The sequence below is a fragment of the Chiloscyllium punctatum genome, chromosome 23 (assembly GCF_047496795.1).
Source record: "Chiloscyllium punctatum isolate Juve2018m chromosome 23, sChiPun1.3, whole genome shotgun sequence".
Lineage (NCBI taxonomy): Eukaryota > Metazoa > Chordata > Chondrichthyes > Orectolobiformes > Hemiscylliidae > Chiloscyllium > Chiloscyllium punctatum.
This window is the reverse complement of record NC_092761.1, coordinates 77,093,766-77,118,535: the sequence shown is the minus strand read 5'-3', so window position 1 is coordinate 77,118,535 and position 24,770 is coordinate 77,093,766. Positions and strand designations below refer to the sequence as shown.

The 24,770-nt window shown below is 37.9% G+C and overlaps 1 protein-coding gene across 1 annotated transcript in view; it reads left to right on the top strand.

Annotated features, from left to right (window-relative positions):
• Positions 1–24,770, top strand: part of snx19b (sorting nexin 19b) — a 160,782-nt gene that overhangs the window by 31,028 nt on the left and 104,984 nt on the right. Inside the window, exon 8 of the mRNA XM_072593220.1 lies at positions 8,799–8,931. Coding sequence (XP_072449321.1) covers positions 8,799–8,931 — 133 coding nt within the window. The remainder of the gene's footprint in view (positions 1–8,798; positions 8,932–24,770) is intronic.

Here is a 24,770-nt window from a genome sequence, read left to right as displayed (position 1 = left end):
AAGGGAAAAAAACCTTTGGATTTCGGAGCTTTTCAGATTTCGGAATTTTGGATAAAGGATTGTATGTGTGTACTGCTTCTCTTGTGATTTTACTTTCATTAAGTTGGTCTTTCTCTTCCACATCCCGATTTACAGTGATTACTGGAATGTCTTTTATATGCTCTGTAATGAAGACCAAAGCAAAATACTTGTTCATTTTGTCTGCTATTTCTTTGTTCTCTGTTGTTAACTCCTGTTCTCAATTGTGAGAGCAGCAACATTGACTTTATTTACTCTTTTTTTAATGACTTGTAGAATCTCTTGCTATCCGTTTTTACATTTTGAGCTAGCTTCTCATACTCATTTCTTTCTACTGATTAATCTTTGTCATTCTTTGTTTTTTTTAAAAAATATTCTGACCAAACATCTCACCTGACTCTGATCTTTGTGTCCTATGCTTTTTCTTTAAATCTGATACTTTTTAAATTTAACTTCTTTATTTAACCATGGATGATGGATCCTCCCTTTTTGAATTTTTATTTATGGTAGCAATATACACGTTCTAAATATTCTGAAATATTCCCTTAAATGTTTTATGCTTCATCTCTATTGATCTAACCCCGAGATTAGAATGTAGTTCACTTCAACTAACTCAACATTCATGTCCACATAGTTGCCCTTTCTTAGGTTAAAACACCAGTCTTAGCTACAATCTTATTTTCAAAATGAATGTAAAATTCAATCATTTGTGGTTGCTGCTACTTTAGTGTTCCTTAACCCTGAGCTCATCAATTAACCTCTAACATTACATAATACCAAGGCTAATATATCCTGCTCTCTGGTTGCTTCCAGAACATGATGCTCGAAGAAACTATCTCAAAAGCATTCTGAGAACGCTTCTTCAATGCTACTGCTGCTGCCACCAATCCAATTATCTCCGGAAAGCCGCACATGATTATTGCTTCACTAAAACACCTATATTTCTTCGTGTTAATGTCAGGGGGCCTGTAGATCACCCCGACCAGTGATTCCTTTCCCCTTCTATTCTTCTTTTCCACCTGAACTGATTCTCTATCCTGATGATCTGAACCAAGTTCACCTCTTAACTATTACACAAATGCCAACTTTCATTAACAGTACTACCCCTCCATCTTTACATAGCTTTCTACTATCTTGAATGTCATGTACCTTTCATTTCATGAACCCAGCCCTTGTCATTCTACATCCGTATCTCTGTAATGACGATTAACTTATTTTTAATTCACCTCAGTATGTGCTATCTATTTGTTTATTTTTTTTTATGAATGTTGTGCGCATTCAGATGCAGAGCCTTTCATTTTGCCTTTTCTTATCTTTTGTAACATTTTGTTTTAGTTGTTGATGTACTCCTAGGTTTGCATCAGTTGTTCTTATAAACTCTGGTAAATTATTCAATTTATTAAATTTGTTTAATTTCTTAAATCATTCAATTTATTAAAATTAATAAAACAGAAAATAAGATTTGATTATATTTGTTAGAAGTGAGCATTCTGATTATGAACATATGGCATCAGTGGTCTAATTAGTCATGGTGAAGTAAATGAAACAGAGAAAACAAAATCCTTCCAAGGTGTTCTTGAATCAAATTCATTACCTGTTGAACTCAACTTGTACTAGCTTAGATTTCATTCATGTTAAACCTTATACAGTCTATTTGTACCTATTCAAATTCAGCATTAAAATAATTAAAGACATGATTATTTGTAAATAATATTGTCATTGCTAGAAAATTATTAAAATTGCACAGTGAATTTTTAATATATTGATTACACTTAATAAATATTGTCAATAATTTTGCAAGAATGCATAAAAGACTGTGAAAAATATCATTCTAATTAATTTTGAAAAGATAAATGATCCTGGAAAGTTCATTAAACATTGGCAATTAATATAGCCAATAATACTTTTGGGGTTAATAGAGAATGTCTGAAGTTTTGGTCGCAGAGAAGATAACCTGATTTTTTCTTTGGTTAAAAGAAATCTATGTGACAGTTTCACAAGGAAGTTTCACGTAATGCTGTTTTTGTGAAGCATTCAGGAAAATACAACTCACAACTCACAGCTCACAACTAGAATTCCCATTCACCCCATCTTTGTACTCTTGTCTGATTTGTGAATATTCACATTATTCACCTGCATTTTAATCTTGCTTCCACTTTTGCTTCCTCTCTCTTCTGACATGACTCTTTAATGAGTTATAGTTGCTAGGTAACTTCTATTACTTCATCAAAATGGCCTTTGTTATTTTTGATGGTGAGGATTGGCATGATACTTGAACAATGAGGGGAAAACACAATTTTCTGTGAATATGTCCTTATCTGATGTCCATGAGCTATAGGGAGATATTGAATAGACTGGGGCTGATTTCCCTGGAGCACTGGAGGCTGAGGGGTGACCTTATAGAGGTTTATAAAATCATGAGGGCATGGATATAATAAATAAACAAAGTCTTTTCCCTGGGGTGGTGGTGTCCAGAACTAGAGGGCATAGATTAGGGTGAAAGAGGAAAGATATAAAAGGGACCTAAGGGGCAACTTTTTCACGCAGAGGGTGGTATGTGTGTGGAATGAGCTGCCAGAGGTAGTGGTCGAGGCTAGTACAATTGCAACATTTAAAAGGCATCTGAATGGGTATATGAATAAGAATGCTGCTAGCAAGTTGGACTAGATTAGGTTGGCATATCTGGTCGGCATAGACGAGTTAGGCCGAAAGGTCTGTTTCTGTGCTGTATGTCTCTGACTCTGTAATTCTGGAAGGGAAAGCTTTATAGCAATTCAAAGCAGGGATGTTGGCTGATTTCCACCTCCCTCTCAGTTTTGAAGAGTTCCTTATATCCATCAACAAAGTAAACTCAGTTATGATGCTCTTTCTTCTCTCTGACCATGCCAAGATAACTCTCCTGGAATGCTAAAGGTGACTGCAGGATGTTTCTCTTTAACTAATGATTGTGTCCTTCCAGCATTTTGCTGCAGTAGCTTGCAAAGTAAAAACCGCCTTTTCTCTTTGCTGACCACAGAGAGCTTCTGCTGTGACATTCATGGATTTGTCAGAATGTATGTAACCAGATCTCCAAAATGCCCTCTTCCTCAGGGCAACATAAAATCTTATATCCAGGTGGAAATGTTAATTAGTTATCCTTGATACCAACTGCCTTTATTCGAAATAAATGGACTGTGTACAACTCAATAGCCACAGAACCTTTTTGGGGCAGAGTCTACTCCTAGTAAACTCAGATACAACTGTCATTGTCCTGACCATTAATAATTTGCATCATCTTAATGAATCAACTAAGCCTTCCTTTGATCTCTAACAGTCAAACTATCCAGGCTTATTTTCGGACAAACTACAGAACAGTCATGCTAAATTTAAAGCAATAGCTGTAAAACATCATAATCTTATTAACCTCAAATTGTAACATTAGAGTTTTCATAAATTCAGGGCACCCTTAAAGAGTGTTTCAGCTAATTAAGTACTGTACTAATACAGAAAATGTTATTATATAACAAATATTCAAAATCTTTTGTTGCGTTTGGATATCTGCTGGCTGTTGTGACAAGCATGCGTTTCAGTGCAACATCCCAGCCAGAACTGCAAAGTCTCTTAAAATCAGGTACATTATTCTGTGTTTCCTGTGATTTTAGAGTTAGTCTTCTCAAGTAATAAAAAGAGGCAATCCAATTTATTTGTTGCAAAGGATTGAGGAACAAAATGAATGTGAAAGAGCAACCATGCTTTCTCAAAGCTCTTCCAATTATGAATATTATTTACCTTTGAAATGAAATGTAATTATCACATGATTGGGTTATGTTTACGCTTCTGACTGAATTGCTTCTGTCTGTGAGTTTTCAGGTATAGAATGAAAATAAGAGCATTAGTTTGAAGCCAAAAATCTTCACGTTCTATTTTGAATTGGTCCCATTTTGATTAGTCCAAAGTTGATTTTGCAATTTGATATTCTTACAAAGCAGAGCTGGAGGCTACAGTAATGGGTACTAGGTGCAGCTATGCTACAACCTGAAATTAAAGCTGCAAATGCTAGGAATATTCAGCAGATCTGGCAGCATCTGTGGCGAGAAAAACTGAGTTGTGTTTCAAATCTGTAACCTTTCATCACAGCATGGCTACAATAGAGTTAAGCAGTAAGAGATCCAAATCTGACATTTATAGGCTGAAGACTGCAATTTAAATTTTAATTGTTGTTGATTTGAAACAGGCTAGAGGCAACTGTAATAGGACAGTTATCCCACTTGCCATAGCCATAGCAGTAGAAATAGAAACACAGACTTAAGCTATCTAGGGAGAATTTTACTGGAATGCTAACTCTTAAATTTAGCTTTGTGCCAGTAAAAGTATTAAATTGACATGCATCTTATCCAGACAAAAATATCTGGTGTAGACAACTGCTGAATTTTAAATGCTGACTTAAATATGCAAAAGGATTTTAAGCAAATTCACATCAGGACAGTCTCACCTGATACTTCAGCAGTCGTGCTATTTTCATTTTCAGAGGATCTTGCAGCATTCTATAAATGAGAAACACATGTGGGAGAGTTGATTGCAGTATTGGAGCTGTGTGATTACCCAATTCTTTATACTGGCTTCGGCTTTGCATTGATGTGGCATCTGCGGAATGATAAAATTGCAAATCTGAGATTTGGCCATTGATGAGCAGAACTTTGCTTTCCTCAACTTGGAAGTGATGTGGAACCAGTTGTTTACACATTATGGTTTTGTTTTCTGTTCTTCTCATGCCAACAAGTAAATAATTAAAATTTAACGAGGAAAAGCAGAGAACTCGAGTTGTATCTTGTAGAAGTTTATGTTGTCTTTGTCTTTGTCTTTGATTTTGAGGTCTGGCCAAGGTGTATGGCACAATATGTATGGCTACCATATTAATAATTTAAGTGAGCTTATTTGTCAAGAAGGATAGTATCCCTAAACATGTCCATGATTCATTTTTAACCACCTGTTTTGTTTGATATATTAAACAACAACAGATTTCCTTCTCGTCCATTAGGAATTGTTGGAAAATTATTTTAGTCTGATGTGTTTGCCTTCCTCTCTCTGTTATATGACTGACTGGTATAAATCCTCTTAAGGAGCTTTTTTATTATTTCTTTGACATTAACTTTCTAGGACCTTTGTTTTTAAATCCAGAAACTTCCATAATAGCATTGACGTTAGAATTAGAATGAAACTGTTTTAAAACTTCATCTGAATATTCATTATTGTTAGCCTGGTTATCACCACTTGACACCTGTCAAACAACTAATTAATCTTTTAAATTCCTTTTTACGAAATTTTTGTTTAATAGAATATATATCTTGTTATTTCAGCGTCAGTTAGTGGTCAGTACAATTCTTGCTCTAATTTTCAAGAAGTAATTCTATTCTTATACTAAATTGGGGAAATTTACATTTTGAGCTTTCAGTGTCTATATTCTAAAGGAACAGGATGGATAGTTTTCACCAAAGACACCCAGTCCTTCCTCACCGTCATCTCTTGGGACAGCTCTATTGTTGCTAAGTTATATGCTTTTTTTGTTTGACACCCAATATTAGAATGAGCAGAAATGCTCTTTTGATCCTCCTCCATTAGCCATTTTCCAACTCTGTCTTTTTTTCTTGGGAAATGTCTTAGCCTTAAAGGAGGCTGTTTGATACCATATTTAGCTTCAAGATAAGCTTCCAACTACTACTCTGTCCCATCCCTAAGACTGTTTTTCCAATCTTTGTAACATCACCTAACTTCAACCTAACTTAGCTCGTCTGTTGCCAAAATCCTCATTTGTGTGTCTTCCTTCGAGCCTTCATTATTTCAGCCTGTTTCAGGCTTGGAACTCATCCATCCTTGTGTCCTTACTTACACTGAGTCCTGTTCAGCTGTCACCCTTGTGCCCACTGACATACATTGGTTCTCAGTCAAGCAAAGATTTGCTTGTAAAATACTTTTTTTTTGAAATCCTTCTCTGAATCTCTTCTGGGTCTCCTCTTTGCATCTTTGTAATCATAGGCCATTAAGCCATGCATCCCTCCAAGCAATCTATGCTCATCTAATTCTTGTACCTTCACAATCCCATGTTAACTGGCTTTAGGGACTAACTTGTAGAATTCTCTCTCTAAACTTGTCCATGTCTTTGCCTCTTCTTGTTTCTTTAAAATGTTCCTTGAACCTGCCTCTGACCAAACCTTTGGTCATCGCCTTAATACTGCTTTAAGTGACTTGCTGTGAAATTTTGCTTTATTAAGCTCCAGTGAAGTGCTTTGGATAAGACATCAAAGCTGTTATCCTCAAACGTGTTCTTTTACCCAGCTCTAACATGGCTGATCACTATGCTCCATACCTGCTTGAATTCCCTATCCTTTAATCCTGTAGCCCAACAAAAATCTATAAAACTCTGTTTTGAAATTTTCAATTATGCTAATCTCAATAGTCTTTTGAGTGTGGGAGAGCAGTTCTGGTATTCATAACTCTTCCAGCGAAGGAGCATTGCATGATGCCACTCCTGAATGGGCCTGCTCTAATTTTGAACTGTTCTGGATAGCCCTCGGGAGAGAATGTAGTTTCTCTTCAAGTATTATGTCCTTTAACAAGAAGTTTTTGTGCTGTTCTTTTAGTTGATTCACATTTTGCAAATACAATGGCCTGCTTTGGGCCATTAAATTCAAAATAAATGTCTTGAGGTGCATAGAATAGGGAGTTGTTATCTATACATATCTCCACCAGGTGGAGGTATACCACTTTTTAATCCTGCAGTCTGGAAATGTGAAGTTCTAATCTCGACAAGTCCTTACCCCCTGCTTTTCACAGCGACCTTTCCTTGGAGACTGTGATCCCATAGAATAGGTCGGGGCTCACATCATTAGTGATGCTAGAATAGCCTGTAAAAAATTATAAAAGTTAACAGGAATTTTCAATAAGTTGTCATTTTTTGGTTCTGATCTGCTGATTTCACCCAGCGTGGTTTAAGGATGTTTCTAGTAAAATTGAATGATGATAATTTATCTGAATTTATCCAGACTAAGCAACATGAAACTTGTAGGAATTCCACTTTTAGTTCAGAGATTGTTAATTTCATACAAAATTGATATTTGCAAAATTCGGAAAATGAAGAACAATTGGTTTTATCTTACATTTGCAAAACATTCCAATATGTTTTGCAGTGAGTGGAATTCTTTTGAAATATGATCACTACTGTGATCACAATACAATATGATCATGCATGGCAAAGTCCCACGCACAGCACGTTAACAAATGACTAGATAATATGATTGTTCAGAAGAAAATCTGGCCAGGATTGGGAAGAACTTCTTGCTGTTTTTCATATAGTGCCATTTCGTCTTTTACATCTTCAAGAACAGGCTGGGATTAACATCTGACCTGGCAAGTGATACTTCCCACTATGTAGTATTCCTTCTATACTGCTGTACTCTCTCACTTTTAGAATATGTGTTCAAACCTGTCATTGAATTTAAACTAGTAGCCCCCTTGCTCAGAGGCAGAAGTGCTACCAATTGCATTAAATTGATTCCATGTGGAGTACCTGGTGATAAAACAAAATAAACTTCTTTTTTTATAAACAGCAAGATAAAATCAGTCATTTTGTCTCAGCTCCATGAATACATTGAGGCTATGTTTCTTTATTTGTATGCTGACTGATTTAGGTAAGCAGAATGTCCTGCAGCTTACATCAGAAAGCTTAATGCCATCCTTTCTTTGCAGGAATTCTGTGCCTCTGCCCTCAATTTTGTTCCTGCTTTTTACATTTGGTTCATCTGAACACATATGTGTCGCTACAGGTTGTTCTGTTGTAAAGTGCATTTCGTCAACACTAATTCACTGTAACACAATTGACGAGTTAGACATGCTGTTTCTAAGGCGCGAAATTTTAAAACATTGTTGGCTGTAACAGGATTACAGCGCCAACTCATTAAGTGCTGTTTGTAAAGTATGATTTTTCTGTAATGCAGGATTGCACAAGAGCCAACCATCGCATTATAGAGGAACCGTACTTAATCGTGAGCTGGGTTTGTGTCAAAATCAAAAGAAGGCTAAGTCTGTCACCAACTCCCTCAGTTTCCCCTTATAGAATGTTGTCTGCCATTCTCCCCTTTTGGCCCTATTTTGTTGAAATCATCATGTGTTCCTCGTGCAGTTTCTGTTTCCTCATAAGCCCGACATTCTGATCTCCTGAACTTCACCCGAATGAAACATCATAGCCCGTAGCCTAATGCACATTAGTCACCTGATCTATCTTTCTGATTCTTATTCGAGAATACTCTTCCAGCTGTGCGCCTGAACTTAGCATCAGCTGTTCTGGTCTTTTTCTCAACTGTTCACTCTTGACGTTTTGTTTTTTTAACCTTCAACAGTCCCTATAATAGTTAATTGTTTCATAATATATTTGGCCATCTTCCCTAATTTGTGTCAAATGACTTTTTAACAAAATAATTCTTGCAAAGTAGATATTTATAACAAGGCTAGAATATGTTGCAGATCTTAAGAAAAGCTTGATGCCTTAAAGGTCTTAAAGCTTATCATTTGTGAGCTGTTTCTCAAGTACAGCCATGTTCCTTATTCATTGCACATACCAGCCTTAATAGACAGATTTAATCATACATAAACTGCAGAAACAATACATTCTTCTTTTAGTCAGAGGGCTTTAAATGTAAAGCTGATTTGGTTGTAATAATCCTGATTTTGAAACATTATTTCAGGTGCTATTTATTTATGGTAACCATGAAATAATGCTCATTGGTTTTCTTTTCCTTTTGAAACAGAACGTTCTGAAACAGCTTTGGCAGATGTAGCACTGGATCTCCTTTGTTTACTGATGAAAGATCACTGGAGCTGGCTCTGCACTGAGAACATGCAAAAAGTAATCAGGCTGTTGTGTGGGACCTTGATAGAAAGGTGAGTGAGTTGTTGCACGCAATCTGTCCACACACAATAACAGACACTAGTTTCGAAAGTAAAATTCTGTTTAGTGTGTCATTCTCAAGTCAGAACTTCCAAATTGCAATCTGTTGACTGATATTAAACTGAGTAAGTTAATAACTCAGTAACTTGCATTAAATATTTAGCGTGTACATAAATGAATGAAATCAACTGATGATTTATTTTTGTAAAAAGGTTCTTAAACTGAGCTGAACTGTGAATGCAATACAATGCAGAAGCAAATTACTTAGATAAAGCATATGTGCTTCTCTTCTAAATAGCAGTTTTATCAAATCTGTTGCTCTGGCTTGTGCATGAATTGAATGTGATTTTTAATTTAAATTAAGAGTTTAAGACGCAAGTTTAAACACTAAGGCTGAGGCATTATTTCTCCTGGCTGGAGAATCATATTGTGACACTTAAATTAATAAGTGCGAAATTGCAGTGTCTAACATATTTGATATGAACCAAATATCATTTTTCTTAATTATAATTTATTGCTGAAATTGAAAAAAATGGTGAATCCCAATGGGGCAACCATACTGGAAGAGCTTGGCCAGGAGTGTCTTTAGGTCTGTAACAAAAGTCTTTAGCACCAGAGCCGGAGAGTGTTGAAGAACATAACTTTCACAATATTCAGTGTTGATAGAATTTAAGTGCAGTTGAAGCTGAGAATTTGAATGAGCTTTTCTATTCTACATGCTACACAGAAACACATTAAACAGTTGAAATGTTCCATAAGCCTTTAATATAAAGCATTAAATGAATGATCTTGATTCAAGATACAAAATAAGTTTCTCATCAGATATAAATTGGTTACATGCTTAGACTGAGGAATCATTTTTACAAATCTGATATATAAATCTTTTCCAGTTAATTAATTGTTAATAGTATGCTGAATCTGTTTTGTAAGTTTTTGTTGTGCTTAGAAACCAGAAATCCCTACAATTCACTGAATGTTGCTAAGTAGCTCATTTAATTCTGCCCAGCTATGAGGGAGTAGCTTACTGAGAGTCTTTTAATAGTTGATAAGGACAATTCAGCGGCCACTGAGGAGGAGTTTAAAGGTTGTAGGAAGTTATTATGTATGTGACAGGGATATATATAGAGAGATGTAGACACAATGTAGAGAATATTGTCATTAGCTGTAATGCACCTGATCTACATAGATTCCAGGTGGGGGTCTCAATTGAGGAGCCCAGAGCAATAGATGGCTCTGTGTTGTTAGAACAAAATTAGGAAGAATTTTAAATAATTAGTAGGCAGTAGGTGTTGGAGTTAGGGCTCAGAAGACATCCTGGGGAGCTGAGAAAATGGGAAGGTCATTCGTATTGTTCGGGGGGAGGGGGTGCTGTGAGGGACTTGGGAGAAGCACATGAGTGTTAGTACGTAAAGCTAAAAGAATGGAGGATGAAAAGCTTACAAGCAACATTTCTTTGTTGCAACTGAGCAAGATTGAGGAATAGGGAGAATCCCAGAATTGGCACTGTGAAGCTAGCTGACGGTGAAGTAGTTAGCATTATGTTTGTTAATGAGTACTGGTGTTCAGGTTTGCAGTCCAGGAGTGTTTAGACCCAGTAAAGGAGAGTGATCAAACAGAATGGGAACAGTTGTCAAAGTTTTTGAGAGGGAGATTCAAGACCATATCAGCATATGTTAAGATTTGTGATTTCTTGTGAAGTTTAATGAGATTTCGTGAGTCATCTTATTATTAACAAGGTCTGGAAGAACCATTTGGATCTGTCTTGATTGCATTTGTTGTTTTATATACAATGGGATTTCCATCTCTTCATCCTTTTGGAAGTCTCCTGGATCCCTCACCAGATTGTGACATAATTCAGGGCTCCAGTCTAGGATCATAACAATAATCTCTGGGTTCACTTGTTCAAAACTTTAAAATTTAATTTGTTTGTTTCATATTTATTTTCCCTAAATGTAGTTTTCAAAGCGAAATATTCATTTGTTTGAGCAATCACAGTTCATTATTTCAAAAGATAATTTCAACAGTGTTAATTTAGATTAGATACATAGTTAAACTGAATCAGTTTATCATCTTGCTTCCAGTTTACTTGCAGATAACTTTACATGTCCTTCAGTTTGGAAATTTTAGGTTGTCCTGGTACTTTGAGACTGTTTCAGTATTTATTAGACTCGGGATAGGGAATAGCTGTTCAGCCATGAATAACTTACCCGATTTGGAATTTAATTGCTGACCTTGTAATTGCGTACCAATACATTTTTGCCATCCTGTTCAGCATGCTTCACATTTATTTTAGAGAAGGCAAGGCTAATGTTGCTGCCATGTTGGAAGCTCTTGAACTGGTACCATTAATATAGAAACTCTTTCAGTTGCATTAAGTAGGCTAATTTCCCCAAGCTCCTTTTGGGATGACTTCATGACATTTAATATTCTGCAGCAGATTAAGTCTGGCTAATCAAATCTCACTTATCCATCATTTGGAGCCAGGTGTTACAGTTAATTGAGAATATAACCTTATTTACTGCCTGTTGCTGACTATAAATCAAACCTAAGGAATGAATATGAAGGAGTACTTAAGCTGACAGCTGAGGGAGTATTATGTTTGGGCTTCTAACGAGAAAACCATTCTAAATTCAGCACCTGATTCAGGAGTTTAAACATTCTACTCCTGTCTTCTGAAGAACAGTACCAGAAGGCAGAACTGCAAAAGCAAATTGAATAAGACAACAAAAAATAAGGAAGATATGTTTATCCTCTTAGCATTATGTTAGTTCGTTTAGAACATAAAGTGCAATTTAATCCAGCATGCCATGGCAGTAACCACTGTGGCCAGGGCCTGATGGTGTCAACTAGCTTCATTAGTGAATAAGTTGACCTGAACCCACTTAAAATGGGAGCAGCTTTCCATGACTCCCAAAGGCTGCCAAGCAAACCCTATTGGATTTTTCAGCATTCTCCTGAGGTGTACAATTATGTCTCACAGTTAGTATGCAGTATTTCTTTAACAGGTGTATTCATGATATTATAACTATAACATTGCATATGACTTTAGAATAAAGTCTCAGTCACCATCTTAGTGGGCCCACTTGAAGCATGACACACTGATGAAAGCATGCTGCTGTGTGTAACCGAATAGCTTAATATTAGTCCAGATGTTGAAGTGCCTCTGACTATAATTTATGTAAATGCCAGGGGTTGAAATAAACATCTGTTGAACATTTCTGTACCACATTATACGTATTTAGTCTTTATGTAACTGTAACTTTTATACAATTATTATAAGTATTGATAAGTACTCATACCTTGCTGGAGGCAAACGTCTATATCATGGTGGTAGATCAGCGCTCTTTTTTTTTGTCAGCCATTCATTCTAGAGATCTAACATTGGGAGAGTGGAGTGAAAGCAGTCCTCCTACCCTTGCTTCCCCACCTCTTGCAATGTGCATTCCACCCTCAGTAACCTTTGGCCCACTGCCCCTGATGATCCTGGCCATCTGGTGAATATATTAGTAGTGGCAACACAGCTCCTGTTGATGTGCGGGAGGAGATGAACACTCTCTGTGGGTGGGCTGAGCAGCTGGAGGAAACTCACGCAGCCACAACGAGAATGTGCAAACTCCACACAGACAGTCACCCAAGGGTGAAATCAAACTTGTGTCCCTGGCACTGAGAGGCCTTAGCGCTAACCACAGTTGTGATTGATCCACCATGGACCACGTTGTAACTGGACCCGTTACATAAATTCTGATTTCTCTCAACAGCTGCTGCAAGGAATGCAGAGATTTTGGAGCAATTTCTGTTTTTGTTTCAGATTTCCAGCATTTGCAGTTCTTTCAGTTTTTTTGTTGTCCAGTTTAAAATTCAAGAGGTGTCTGACACTGGCAAAACTAAACCTGAGCTTCAATGAAAAGAAGTAGCTGAGACAACAGCTACTTGATAGCGATGTTTGATCACTTTGATGATCAACAGTAGACTGATGGAGCGATAATTGGTTGGCTTATTGGTTACAGTTCTTGTGGACAGGACATAGCTGACAGTTTTCCACATTACTGGGTAGATGCCAGTGTTGTAGATGCACTACAACAGCTGGTTCGGAGCAGAGTTAGATCTAGAGCATATGTCTTCAGTACTATTGCTAGAGTGGTGTCAGGGCCCATATCCTTTGCAGTATCTCGTGCTTTCAACTGTTCCTTTATATCATATTGACTGAATTGAATTGGCTAAAGACTTGCATCTGTGATACTAAGGATCTTAGGAGGACAGTGAGATGGATCATCCACTGGATGGATACAAATATTTCAGTTTTAGCCTTTGCACTGGTGTGCTGGACTTCCCTGTTGTTGAAGATGCTGATATTTGTGGAATCTCTTTCTCCTGTTAGTTGTTTAATTGTCTACCACCATTAATGACTCAGATTACTTGTGCAATCACTGTGAGCTAGCTATTGCTTGTTGTTTCTGCTGTTAGTAGCTTCACTAAGTTGTGCTATCATTTATAGGTATGTCAAAGCTACTCCTGGTGTGACATAATGCAAGCTGCATATCCTGGTTGATGGTAAATTTAAAATGGAAGATAGATCAGTATCTGTAATGAGATTACAAATTGGGTTTCAGCACAATTTTGTTGTTGCTGTTGGCCCAGCGCACCTCCTGGGTGCCCAGTTTTGAGTTGCTGGATTTGTTTAAAATCTCCTCCACTGGCTAGGTCATGCTTGTGGCTTTGGGAAGTCATTTCGAAGACCTGACACCAAAGTTGATCTTGCCATGCCTTTATCCTGGAATCTGAAAACTAACCATAGGAACCTAATTTAAAGCAAAAAGAGAGCATAAATTTGACATTTTGTCTAATGTCTTGAGTTACAACTTTGAGAGAAATTAAACCAACTGTTTTCTGAGTAGCAATTTTATTTTTGATGTTAATTACAGTCTAAGTAACGAGGAGAGGGAGTTGCATTTTTGATAAGGATAGCATTATGACTATAATTACGGAGGATATTCCTGGGAATACATCCAAGGGTGTATTTGGGTGGAACTCAGAAATAAGAAAGGGCTGATTACCTTATTGTGATTGTATTATAGACTCAGGAGAATGTGAGGACTGCAGACCTTGTAAAGGGAGGAGGAGAATTTCATCAACATACGCATCCTTGGAAGAGGTTTTGCAGTAAGCTTATAATGACCTAGAAGAAAGTGAGGACTGCAGATCAGAATTATAGAGTCCCATTAGTCAGTGAGAAATTGAGAAACAAATTTGTAAGGAGGTCTCAGTTATCTGTGACAATAGTAGGGTAGTAATGGTAGGGGATTTTAACTTTCCAAACGGGTCACCATAGTGTTAAGGGTTTAGATGAAGAGGAACTTAAGTGTGTACAAGAAATTTTCTGATTCAGTATGTAGATGTACATACTAGAGAAGGTGCAAAACCTGACCTGCTGTTGGGAAATACTGCAGGGCAGGTGACTGAGGTGTCAGTGGGGGGGGGGAGCACTTTGGTGCCAGCGACAATAATTCTATTAGTTTTAAAATAGTGGTGGAAAAATATAGACTAGATCTAAAAATTGAAGATCTAATTTGGAGGAAGGTGAATTTTACCAGGTATTAGACAAGAACTTTCAAAAGCTGATTGGGGGCAGATGTTCACAGGTAACAGCATGGCTGGAAAATGGGAAGCCTTCAAAAATGAGATCGTGAGAGTCCAGAGACAGTATATTCCTGTTAGGGTGAAAGTAGGTGTAGGGTGAAAGGCTAGTAGGTGTAGGGAATGCTGGATGACGACAGAAGTTGAAGTTTTGGTTAAGAAAAAGATTCATAAACTTGATTCAGCTTTTTGAGGAAGTAACCAAGAAGATTGAAGAGGGCTGAGCAGTTTACCTGGATTTCAGTAAATTCTTTGACAAGGTTCCGCATTGTACATTAATCAAGTTGGATCGCATGGGATTCAGGATAAGTTTGCCAATTATGTAAATAATTTAGATGAGAATTAGAAGGCATGATTAGTAAGTTTGTAAGTGTCACCAAAATTGGTGGTATGGTGGACAGTGGAGAAGGTTACTTAAGATTACAAAGAGATCTTGATCAATTGAGTCAGTGGGTTGAGTGGCAGAACTAGTTTAATTTAGATAAATGTGAGGTATTACATTTTGGTAAAACAAACAAGGGCAGGACTTATGCAATTAAATGTCGGGCACTGTGTAGCGTTGTAGAACAGGGAGACGTAGGGTTCCGGTTCCTTACTGATACCAGATTTTGAAAAAATTAGAAAGAAGTTCAAATAATACCAACTGGCTGTCTTTCACCAAAGCTTCTGGTAATTGATTTTCTGGCAATTTCTTCCATTTCAATACTGGTAACCTTCTGTCTTTTCTACCTCCTCTGATGGTCACTTCAAATATTGGCTCCCTCAAGCCACTTGGATATTTAGCTAAATTACATTTTTAGTTATTAATAAGCCTTTTTCATTGAAGCTGCAGTCTAGGTTTTTAATAGGTCCTGCACTAATTATAAAGTAAGAAAAAAGGCTTTAAATTTAATATTCTCAAGAATACAACTTATACCACAAATTGAGGCAACATATGAGTGTCCGATTGGGGAAAATGGTATTTTGGGAAGATTACATATTGAAAGCATTGCTGCTAGTTTTGGAGAGGGCTGTTGACTTCTGAACCATTGACACTGATGTCTTGAAACCAAGAATAAGTAGAAGTTGAACTCTGTCAAATCAAGATTCACTTCAGAGTATTTGGAGGAAAGGTAAAGAATATGGAGCATTTTGAAATCAATATATTCCACCAAGAGTCAGGGAAAAATAATTTAAGATGTGAGGATTACATTTGCAACTGAATTCTAATAGTAGCAGCTTCAGTTAAGCTAAGATAGAATAGGACAAAACAATTATTTATGATGATGAGGAGAAATTTGTGGAACTGTTCCAGGTCACTTTCTACTATCACTCGGTTATGTATTCAACAAAGAAAGATGCAATGGTAGATCTAGTCCTGAATAATCAAGGATCAATAAGGAACTGAATGTAAGAGATATTTCACAGATAGAGATTGTAAACTTATTGTATTCACACTGAAATTGATAAAGAAATAAAAGGAGTCATACAGAGACGAGGGGTTTTACCAAGAAGTTGGCTTATTTTAGTGGCATGAAAGTGCACCTGGTCTAGCTTAATTAACTGGAAGAGTGCCAGATTAAATATTAGATCAACAGTAGCTGATGTTTAGATGTAAGATGGACATCTTCATTCCAGATACGTTTTTATTCTGAATGGGATGTTTGAATTTTGTGTGTCGTGACTCACATTTCTCTATAATCACTCACTTTGACATGAGGACTCGGATCCTAGTCGTAAAGGATTGGAGGTTTTGAGTGCATAACTAAGTTTGATATCCAGCTGAAAAAAAAATTGTAAAAAGAGCTTTTGTTCTTGATGCAATTTAAAGGTTGTACTTCAAACAGTCTGTCAACCATAATAACTTCCTAGCAGAGAGAATCTGACAGGACATGATGTTTCAGTGATTAATGGATCCTCTCTGGAACATTTATAAACACACAAACCTGGAGAAGGAAGTATGATCTATTAATAGCAAGGAATCTTTTCAAAGTTTGAGCTTGAGTTGCATTGATATTATAAAAGAATCATATTTTCATTAGATCATGCAAAAATTGTGTTTAGTGTCATACTGAATGTGGGAATATTTACTGCTGTTACTTGATTTTTAAAAATTTGTAATTTTTCTTCTATAAACTTATTACATGAATAAACATAAAAAAGAGCAAAAATCTTCACAAATTCTACATTGTTTTTCAGTACACATCCTTTGAAATATTTTGTGTGTGAATACGTAAGTCAACTGAAAAAGGGAACTCTGATGAGAAATCGATAGTTGGGGTGTAATTTCAACTCAATCCTTTTTTTTCTGCTTGAAATTATTTCTTGTGCTAAAGCTAGTATTTTATAATAAATATAGCCTATGGATAAATGTCCTCTTTTTGTGTTATGGCAGACATAGAGCAGCAGTATAAAGTACTATTACCCATTACGCAAACCCAGTTTTAATTCCTGCCTAATTCTGATTAGCATTAGCATGCTAGAATTGTATGAAGAGAATCAAGTCACATCAAGGATATCATTTTTTAATGAAAGCATGCATTCCTTCCCCAAATGGATAATGAAAAATCAAATACATTGTTACAGTGATTAATCACTATGATAGATAATGTTGCAAAGAATAGTACTGTGGTACGAGTGTTTTAGATGCTAGCAAGGAGCTAATAGACAATTAATTTAAAAAGTGAAACTAAACCAGTCAAGAATATAAAAGATTATTAGAGCTTGGATTAAATTTCTATAAAGCAAACAAAAACAAAGAGCAATTTGAGTCAAGGTTGATCCAGTAGAGATGAGAGAAATGATCATGGGAAATGAGGAAAAAGTTGAGACATTGAATAAATATTTTGTCCGAAACAAAACAGAAATTGCTGGAAAAGCTCAGCAGCTCTGGCAATATCTTTGGAGAGCTATCAGAATTAACATTCTGGGTCTAGTGACCCTTCCTCAGACATATTTTGTGTCTGTTATCACATTAAAAGTTGCAAGTTACATATTAGAAACAGAGGGTAACCTAGTGAGGAAATTAAGACGATTGATATCATTAGGGAAGAAGTACTTGAGAAACTTAAAGAACTAAGTTCTGAGGAAGGATCACCAGACCGAAACATTAACTCTGGTTTCCTTTCACAGATGCTGCCAGAGCTTTTCCAGCAATTTCTATTTTTGGAACTAAAATCCAGCAAGTTTCCATGACCTGATGGTCTATATCCTATGCTTCTAAAAGAGATAACTACAGGCAAAATGGATGTGCTGATTGCAACTTACAGAATACTGAGATGCAGTGCACATTGAGAAGATGTTTCCACTAGTAGGAGAGACCAGGGTCAGAGGGCACAGCTTGAGAGTGAAGGGACTACCCTTTTAGATTTGAGATGAGGAGGAATTTATTTAGCCAGACAGTAGTTAATTTGACGAGCTCATTGCTTCAGAGAGCTGTGGAGGTCAAGTCATTGAGTGTATTTAAGTCAGAGATAGATAGGCTCTTATTGGTAAGGGGATCAGGATTATAGGGCACAGGCAGGAGAATGAGATTGAGAAACCTATCAGCCATGATCAAATGGCAGAGCAGACCCGATTGGCTGAATTGCCTAATTCTGCCCCTATATCTTATGGTCATATGGAATAGGCACAAACAGTTGCTTGGGGTATTATCTCAAACTATCTCTTATCAATCTCCAATGCTGGACTGATGGAGCATTTCCGGGGTCACAGGCGAAGAGGCCCCTTTTCTGTCACAGCTTCTGCACAGTTTAAAGTTTGCAGGCTCTTGCTATCTTAGCAAGTTTGTAGCTTGACCAAATTTTGCATCCTGCCTTTGAGTTCTCAAACACACAGTACGGTTCTTCAGAGGAAGTAAGTACTGTGGATGCTGTCAAAAGGTGTTGCACTGGAAAAGCACAGCCAGTCAGGCAGCATCCGAGGAGCAAGATAGCCGACGTTTTGAGCATAAGCTCTTCAGTAGGAATCTTTAGTCACTTTTCCTTTAGATGTTCTATTCTGCCACCATGAGACAAACTCAATACATAGGACTGTTCCATAAGAAACTTGCATTTGTTAATATGAAAGAAAAAAACAGAGACATAATTCAATGTTGAGAGTGTGGTGTTAGGAAAGCACAGCAGGTTAGGCAGCATCCGAGGAGCCGGAGAGTCGACATTTCGGGCAAGAGCCCTTCAGGAATGAGGCTGTGAGCTGAGGGTGGTGAGATAAATGGGAGGGGGTGGGGCTGGGGGAGAAGGAAGCTTAGAGTGCGAGAGGTAGATGGAGATGGGGCGAATGGTGATAGGTCAGAGTGGAATGTAAAGCGGATCGGTGGGAAGGAAGATGGACAGGTCACGAGGGAGGTTGGATCTGGGATAAGGTGATGGGAGGGGAAATGAGGAAACTGGTAAAATCCACATTGATACCATGGGGTTGGAAGGTCCCGAGGCAGAAGATGAGGTGTTCTTCCTCCAGGTGTCGGGTGGTTAGGGAGTGGTGATGGAGGAGGCCCAGGACCTGCACGTCCTTGGTGGAGTGGCATGTCCTTTATCGATAAGTGACCTATAAAGCAGAATCCCGAAGAAGAAAAGAAGACCGAAATACTGAGGAACGAAAGCTGCCTGGTTTTGAAATTAGAAGTTTTATTTTGTAAACCTTAATTGGGAATTTTATTGGACCAGTATTGTAGAAAGGGGAATGTAAAAGTAGGTTAGAGGAAGGATTTGTAAATAGTTGTTAGTTAATTATTCTCTGTTATACTTTAAGAAATAAAGTTGTTAATTTTTACTTTAAATAGTTCTTGGCCTATCAAATTTTCACAGATTACTGCATGGGAAAAATCTTTTCTGTATTGCTGATTTACATTAAGCAGGAGAGTTTACCCTATGTCGTAACAAGGAGGATCTGTTCTTGTTGCAGTTGGAGGGGTGGGGTTCGAGGACGGAGGTGCAGGAAATAGATTAGATGCGCTCGAGGGCATCATCAATTAAAGAAGGAGGCAGTCTGGTGTGTTCTGCGGTGGAACTGGTCCTCTTGGGAGCAGTTGCAGTGGAGGCAGAGGAATTGGGAATAAGGAATAGCATTTTTACAGGAGGTAGGATGGGAGGTGGTGTAGTCCAGGTAGCTGTGGGAGTCTAGGGATTTGAAGAAGATGTCAGTGTTGAGTCAGTCACTGTTGATGGAGATGGAGAGGTCCAGGAGTGGGAGGGAATTGTCAGAATGGTCCAGGTGAATTTAAGGTTGGGATGGAATGTGTTGGTGAAGTTGATGAACTGTTCAACCACCTCGTGGGAGCATGAGGTGGTGCCGATGCAGTCATCAATGTAGCGGGTGAAAAGGTAGGAAATGGTACTGGTGTAACTATGGAAGATGGACTGTTCCATGTAACCGACAAAGAAACAGGCATAGCTGGGGCCCATGCGGGTGCCCATGGCTACCCTTTTCATCTGGAGGAAGTGGGAGGATTCAAAGGAGAAATTATTGAGGGTAAGAACCGGTTCAGCCAAATGAATGAGTGTCAGTGGAAGGGTACTGGTGGGGACGTCAGGAGAGAAAGAAACGAAGGGCTTGGAGGCCCTGGTCATGGCACATGGAGATGTATAGGGACTGGAGGTCCATGGTGAAGATGAGGTGTTGGGGGCCAGGGAGACGAAAGTCTTGGAGGAGGTGGAGGGCGTGGTGGTGTCCCGAATATATGTGGGGTGGACTGGGGTGGGAACGGATGGTATCGAGGTATGTGGAGATGAGTTCACTGGGGCAGGAGCAGACTGACATGATGGCGTCCAGGGTAGTCAGGCTTGTGGATCCTGGGTAGGAGGTAGAACTAGGTGGTGCGGGATTCCTGAACTATGAGGTTGGAAGCTGTGGCCCAAACCGAGGTTCGCAACTCAACACTGACATCTTTGACAAACTCACCGACTCCCACAGCTACCTGGACTACACCTCCTCCCATCCTGCAAAATTTCACCTGCACTTCTACTCGTAATTTACTGTATCCGTTGCTCTCGGTAAGGTCTCCTCTACATTGGGGAGACAGGACGCCTACTCACAGAGCGCTTCAGAGAACATCTCCAGGACACCCGAACCAACAAAACCCCATCGCCCCGTAGCCAAACACTTCAACTCCCCCTTGCACTCCGCCAAGGACATGCAGGTCCTGGGACTCTTCCATTGCCACTCCCTAACCAACTGACACGTGGAGGAAGAATGTCTCATTTTCCACCTCTGGACCCTCCAACCCCATGGCATTAATGTGAATTATACCAGTTTCCTCATTCTCTCTCCCCCCCCCCCCCCCACCCCACCCACCTTAGCCTAGATCCAACCTTCCAACTCGGCACCGCTCTCATGACCTGTCCTACCTGTTCATCTTCCGTCCCACACATCTGCTTCACCCTCCCCTCTGACCTATCACCATTATCCCACCTCTGTCTACCTATCGCACCCTAAGCTACCTTCCCCAGAACCCCAGCCCCCTCCCATTTACATAATTAACCAAAAATTAGTTTGAGGACATTACTAGGGGAGGAAACCCATGCATACACAGGGAGAACGTGCAAACTCCCAGACAGACAGTTGCTAGTGGGTGGAATCGAACCCAGGTGTCTTGTGCTGTGAGGGAGCAGCGCCCATCACTGAGCCACCGTGCTGTCCCGTAGTGGGACATAAACTAAATAGGGCTATATTATGCAGCACCTAATTGCACAAATCATAAAAGATGCTGCTTGAATGGTACGCCTCCACCATCAGCATTGTAAAAATGTTTTCCTGCTGCCTGCCTAACCATCTAATGCACTGTCTGATATCAAGATGATGATGATGATTAGAGGTTTCAAAATTATGAAATTGTTTGGCAGGGAAGATATAGATACTTGTTGGGAGTCCAAAATTAGGGACCATAAGTTATAAGCATAATATAAAGTCTGATAAATTCAATTAAGTATTTGAAAAACTTGTTTACCTAAAGAGTGGTTCGAGGATGGAGCTATGCTGTCACACAGAGAGGTGGAGACATGTTGCACTCATGTTTTTAAGGGGAAAGAAATCTAGATTTGCATTCATATACCAACTTTCACAATCACAGCTCGTCTTAAAATGCTTTACAATCAGTTAAGTACTTTGAAATAAAGTACTCTGATAATGTAGAAAAAATATGGCAGCCAACAAACATCCAGCAATAGTAATGTGATAACAGTTAAATAATCTGTCCTAGTGTTGGAGTTTGAGATAAGTCGTGGTCAGGGCACTGGTGATAACTGTTTTGCTCTTCTTCTGCACTGCATGGGTGATTTAATTATTATTGACAGAAAAATGATATGTTTCTGAGTGTACTTTGTTGTACAATTAATAGAGTTTGTGTAAAATAATGTAGAACAATGAAGAATTTAGACATCCTGAAGACTTAAATCCACTTTCTCAGCAATTAAAATTGACAGGCACTTGCGGTGTCTAATTAGTTAACTTAGTTCCGAAGGTTTAATCTTCATTCCTTTCAACGTCCAGACATCAAATACCAATAGAATAAAACTTATCTTTCTATTTATTAATGATCTATCTAAAGTTCTGTAACTTGAAATTTCTTCATTCCATATATTTTGGCAGTTGCAAAGTATTTCTAAGAATCTGAGACAGCTGTGTTATATATAATGTTTACATAACCTGTTGCTTAATTTTTCTGCATGGTTTTGTAAAAAGAATTATATTAACTGATATTTTTCTTTAGAAATTCTAATTCCCTTTAACATTTTGTTTCAAATATCTATTATAATTGGTCCTAATCATTCAGTCTGAGATATATATTCCTATGCACCTATATTTCCATTCTTATTATTTGAGGAGTTACCAGCTCAAATCTTGTCCGGCATAAAATTCTTTTAATGCTCGGAGTAGTTGCGGCAGTGAAAAACCTGGTCTGCCAATCTTGACTGTCTGAAAGACAACTAAACTACTACCATGCCCCTGACCTTTCACTGTCATTCTGCAACATTTTTTGTTCCGTTGTTTGTCCAATTTGCTTTTGAATGCTCCAATTGAATCTGCCCATACCACATTGTCAGGCAGGGCATTGCAGCCTTTAGTCATTTCGTGACTAAAAATGTTTATCGTCATGTTGCCATTGGTCATTTTGTCATTCTTTGAAAATTTTCTCTGATTCTCGATCCCTTTCTCAATGGAAACAGGTTCTCTCTATTTGTGCTATCCAGACTCCTTGTGATTTTGAGCACCTCTATTAAATCTCCTCTTCGATTTCTTGAAGGCAACACCCCAAACTTCTACAATATATCCAAATAACTGAAGTCCTTCATCCCTGGAGCTATTCTTATAAATATTTTCTACTCCCGCTCTAAAGCTTTCGGATTTTTCCTAAAGCGTAGCACCCAGAATTGGACACAACACTCCAGTTAAGGCCAAGCTTGTTTTTGTATCCCTATGATTACATCTATAAAGCCCAAGATCCTGCTTACAGTTTTTGGTGGTTTTTGTTTTAACTTCTCTGCCATCTTCAGCATACACATATGTCTCTAAGTTTCTCTGTTCCTATTCATTTTGTTCCTATGCTAACCTTTGCATTGCATCTCCGCATTCTTCCTAACAAAATGTTTCTCTTTACACTTCCCTGCATTAAATTTCATCTGCCATGTGTCTATCCAATCCATCTGCTTGTCTATGCCTCCTTGAAGTCTATCACTATCCATTTATAATGCACCCTAGTTTTACGCCATCTCCCAATTTTGTAATTGTATCCTGTACACCCAAGACCAGGTAATTAGTGAATATCAAGAAGAGTGGTTCTAGTATTAATCCTGTGGAGCCCTGCATTATATATTCCTCCAAGCTAAAAGCAGCTGTTTCCCTTCACTTAGCTAAATTTATATCCACGATGCTGCTTTCCTTTTTATTCTGCATGCCTCCGTTTTGCTGGCTAGCCTATTTTAATCCGTTCCAAGTTATAATCCAATTTAAAGGGTTTACTGGAACAGTGTTGGAAAAATTGGATCTCTTTGGACTATGCTTCTGGTTTTCCTTAGTTTCAGCGAGATCAGTCTATTCATAGTTATCAAGTCTCAGCGAAAATTGTCTGATGGTACAGTTGGCTGACATACTCTCCTTATTATCATTCAGATCTACAAATGATGGAATGAAAAGTTGTTTTTATGGGGCCAAATTTGAAAAGTGCTTCAGAGGATAAATATCTAGAAACAATATAATTAACCGCCTTGTGTAGCTGCCATACTGGCTTCCAAACAATAGAAATGTGTTTCATGTTCCAGCCAAAAAAAGGCCTCGGAGATATATGAAAATTGTTCATTTTCTTCCATGTAATAACCAATAAAGCAACCTTTCTTTGTATCTGTTGACTTTTGAATCTGTTGCATGGAACAGAAGCATTGTTGTTGAAACCATTTTTAAATCATAGAATCTAATGACATATCTGAACAAAAAATGTCAGATAGGACCAATATAATTGATGTGATGAAAAGTGTGCAGCAGTACATCATCATATCATCTGCAGCCCTTTTAAAAGCTCATGAAAAGAGTTCCAGAAAGGCATTTCTTTCAGCTGTATGTATTCAGAAATCCTCATTCATGACTTATATCACAAATAAAGATTATTAAAGGTAATTGAAGCAGAATTTCTTCAGCTTAATTCTGAATTATATACGGCATAAACTCAGTTTGAAATAAGCAAGTCTCTTTGCATCTGAAAAACTTTTTCTAGGTTTTGAAAAGGTAGAAATGATTTTAAGAAAGCTTAATTGCAGGCCAGATGGTCTAATGGTCTTTTGTTAGAAGAGGGTACTCACATTTACTTCATGATAATGAAAAATAACTTGTGACATTTACTCTGAGGATTGCAGTATATTATGAGCTTGCACAATGTTGTTGTTGTGCTCCTGAGTTACCCCTTTATATTTTGCATGATGCCCTTGTTTATTATTCTTTTTAACCTTGGAAACTATTTAGTTTCAGAAACCTGATCAAAATTCCTGCAATGAATCTAGTAAAAATAACTCCTGAGGGATATCCAGTATCTACATTTTTGAAAACAGGTTTTTTTTGGAAGACTGAAATTTTTTTGGATCATTTTCTTCAAATTTATGAAATGAAATGAAGTTTTCAGTTTAAATTTTTATCAGTTAAACAAATTAACTTAGTGATGTCTTGTTGCTCTTGCCTTTATTTATGCACCAAGTAAAGCTTTAATGGGGTTTCATGTGCAATTCTGAGAATTAAC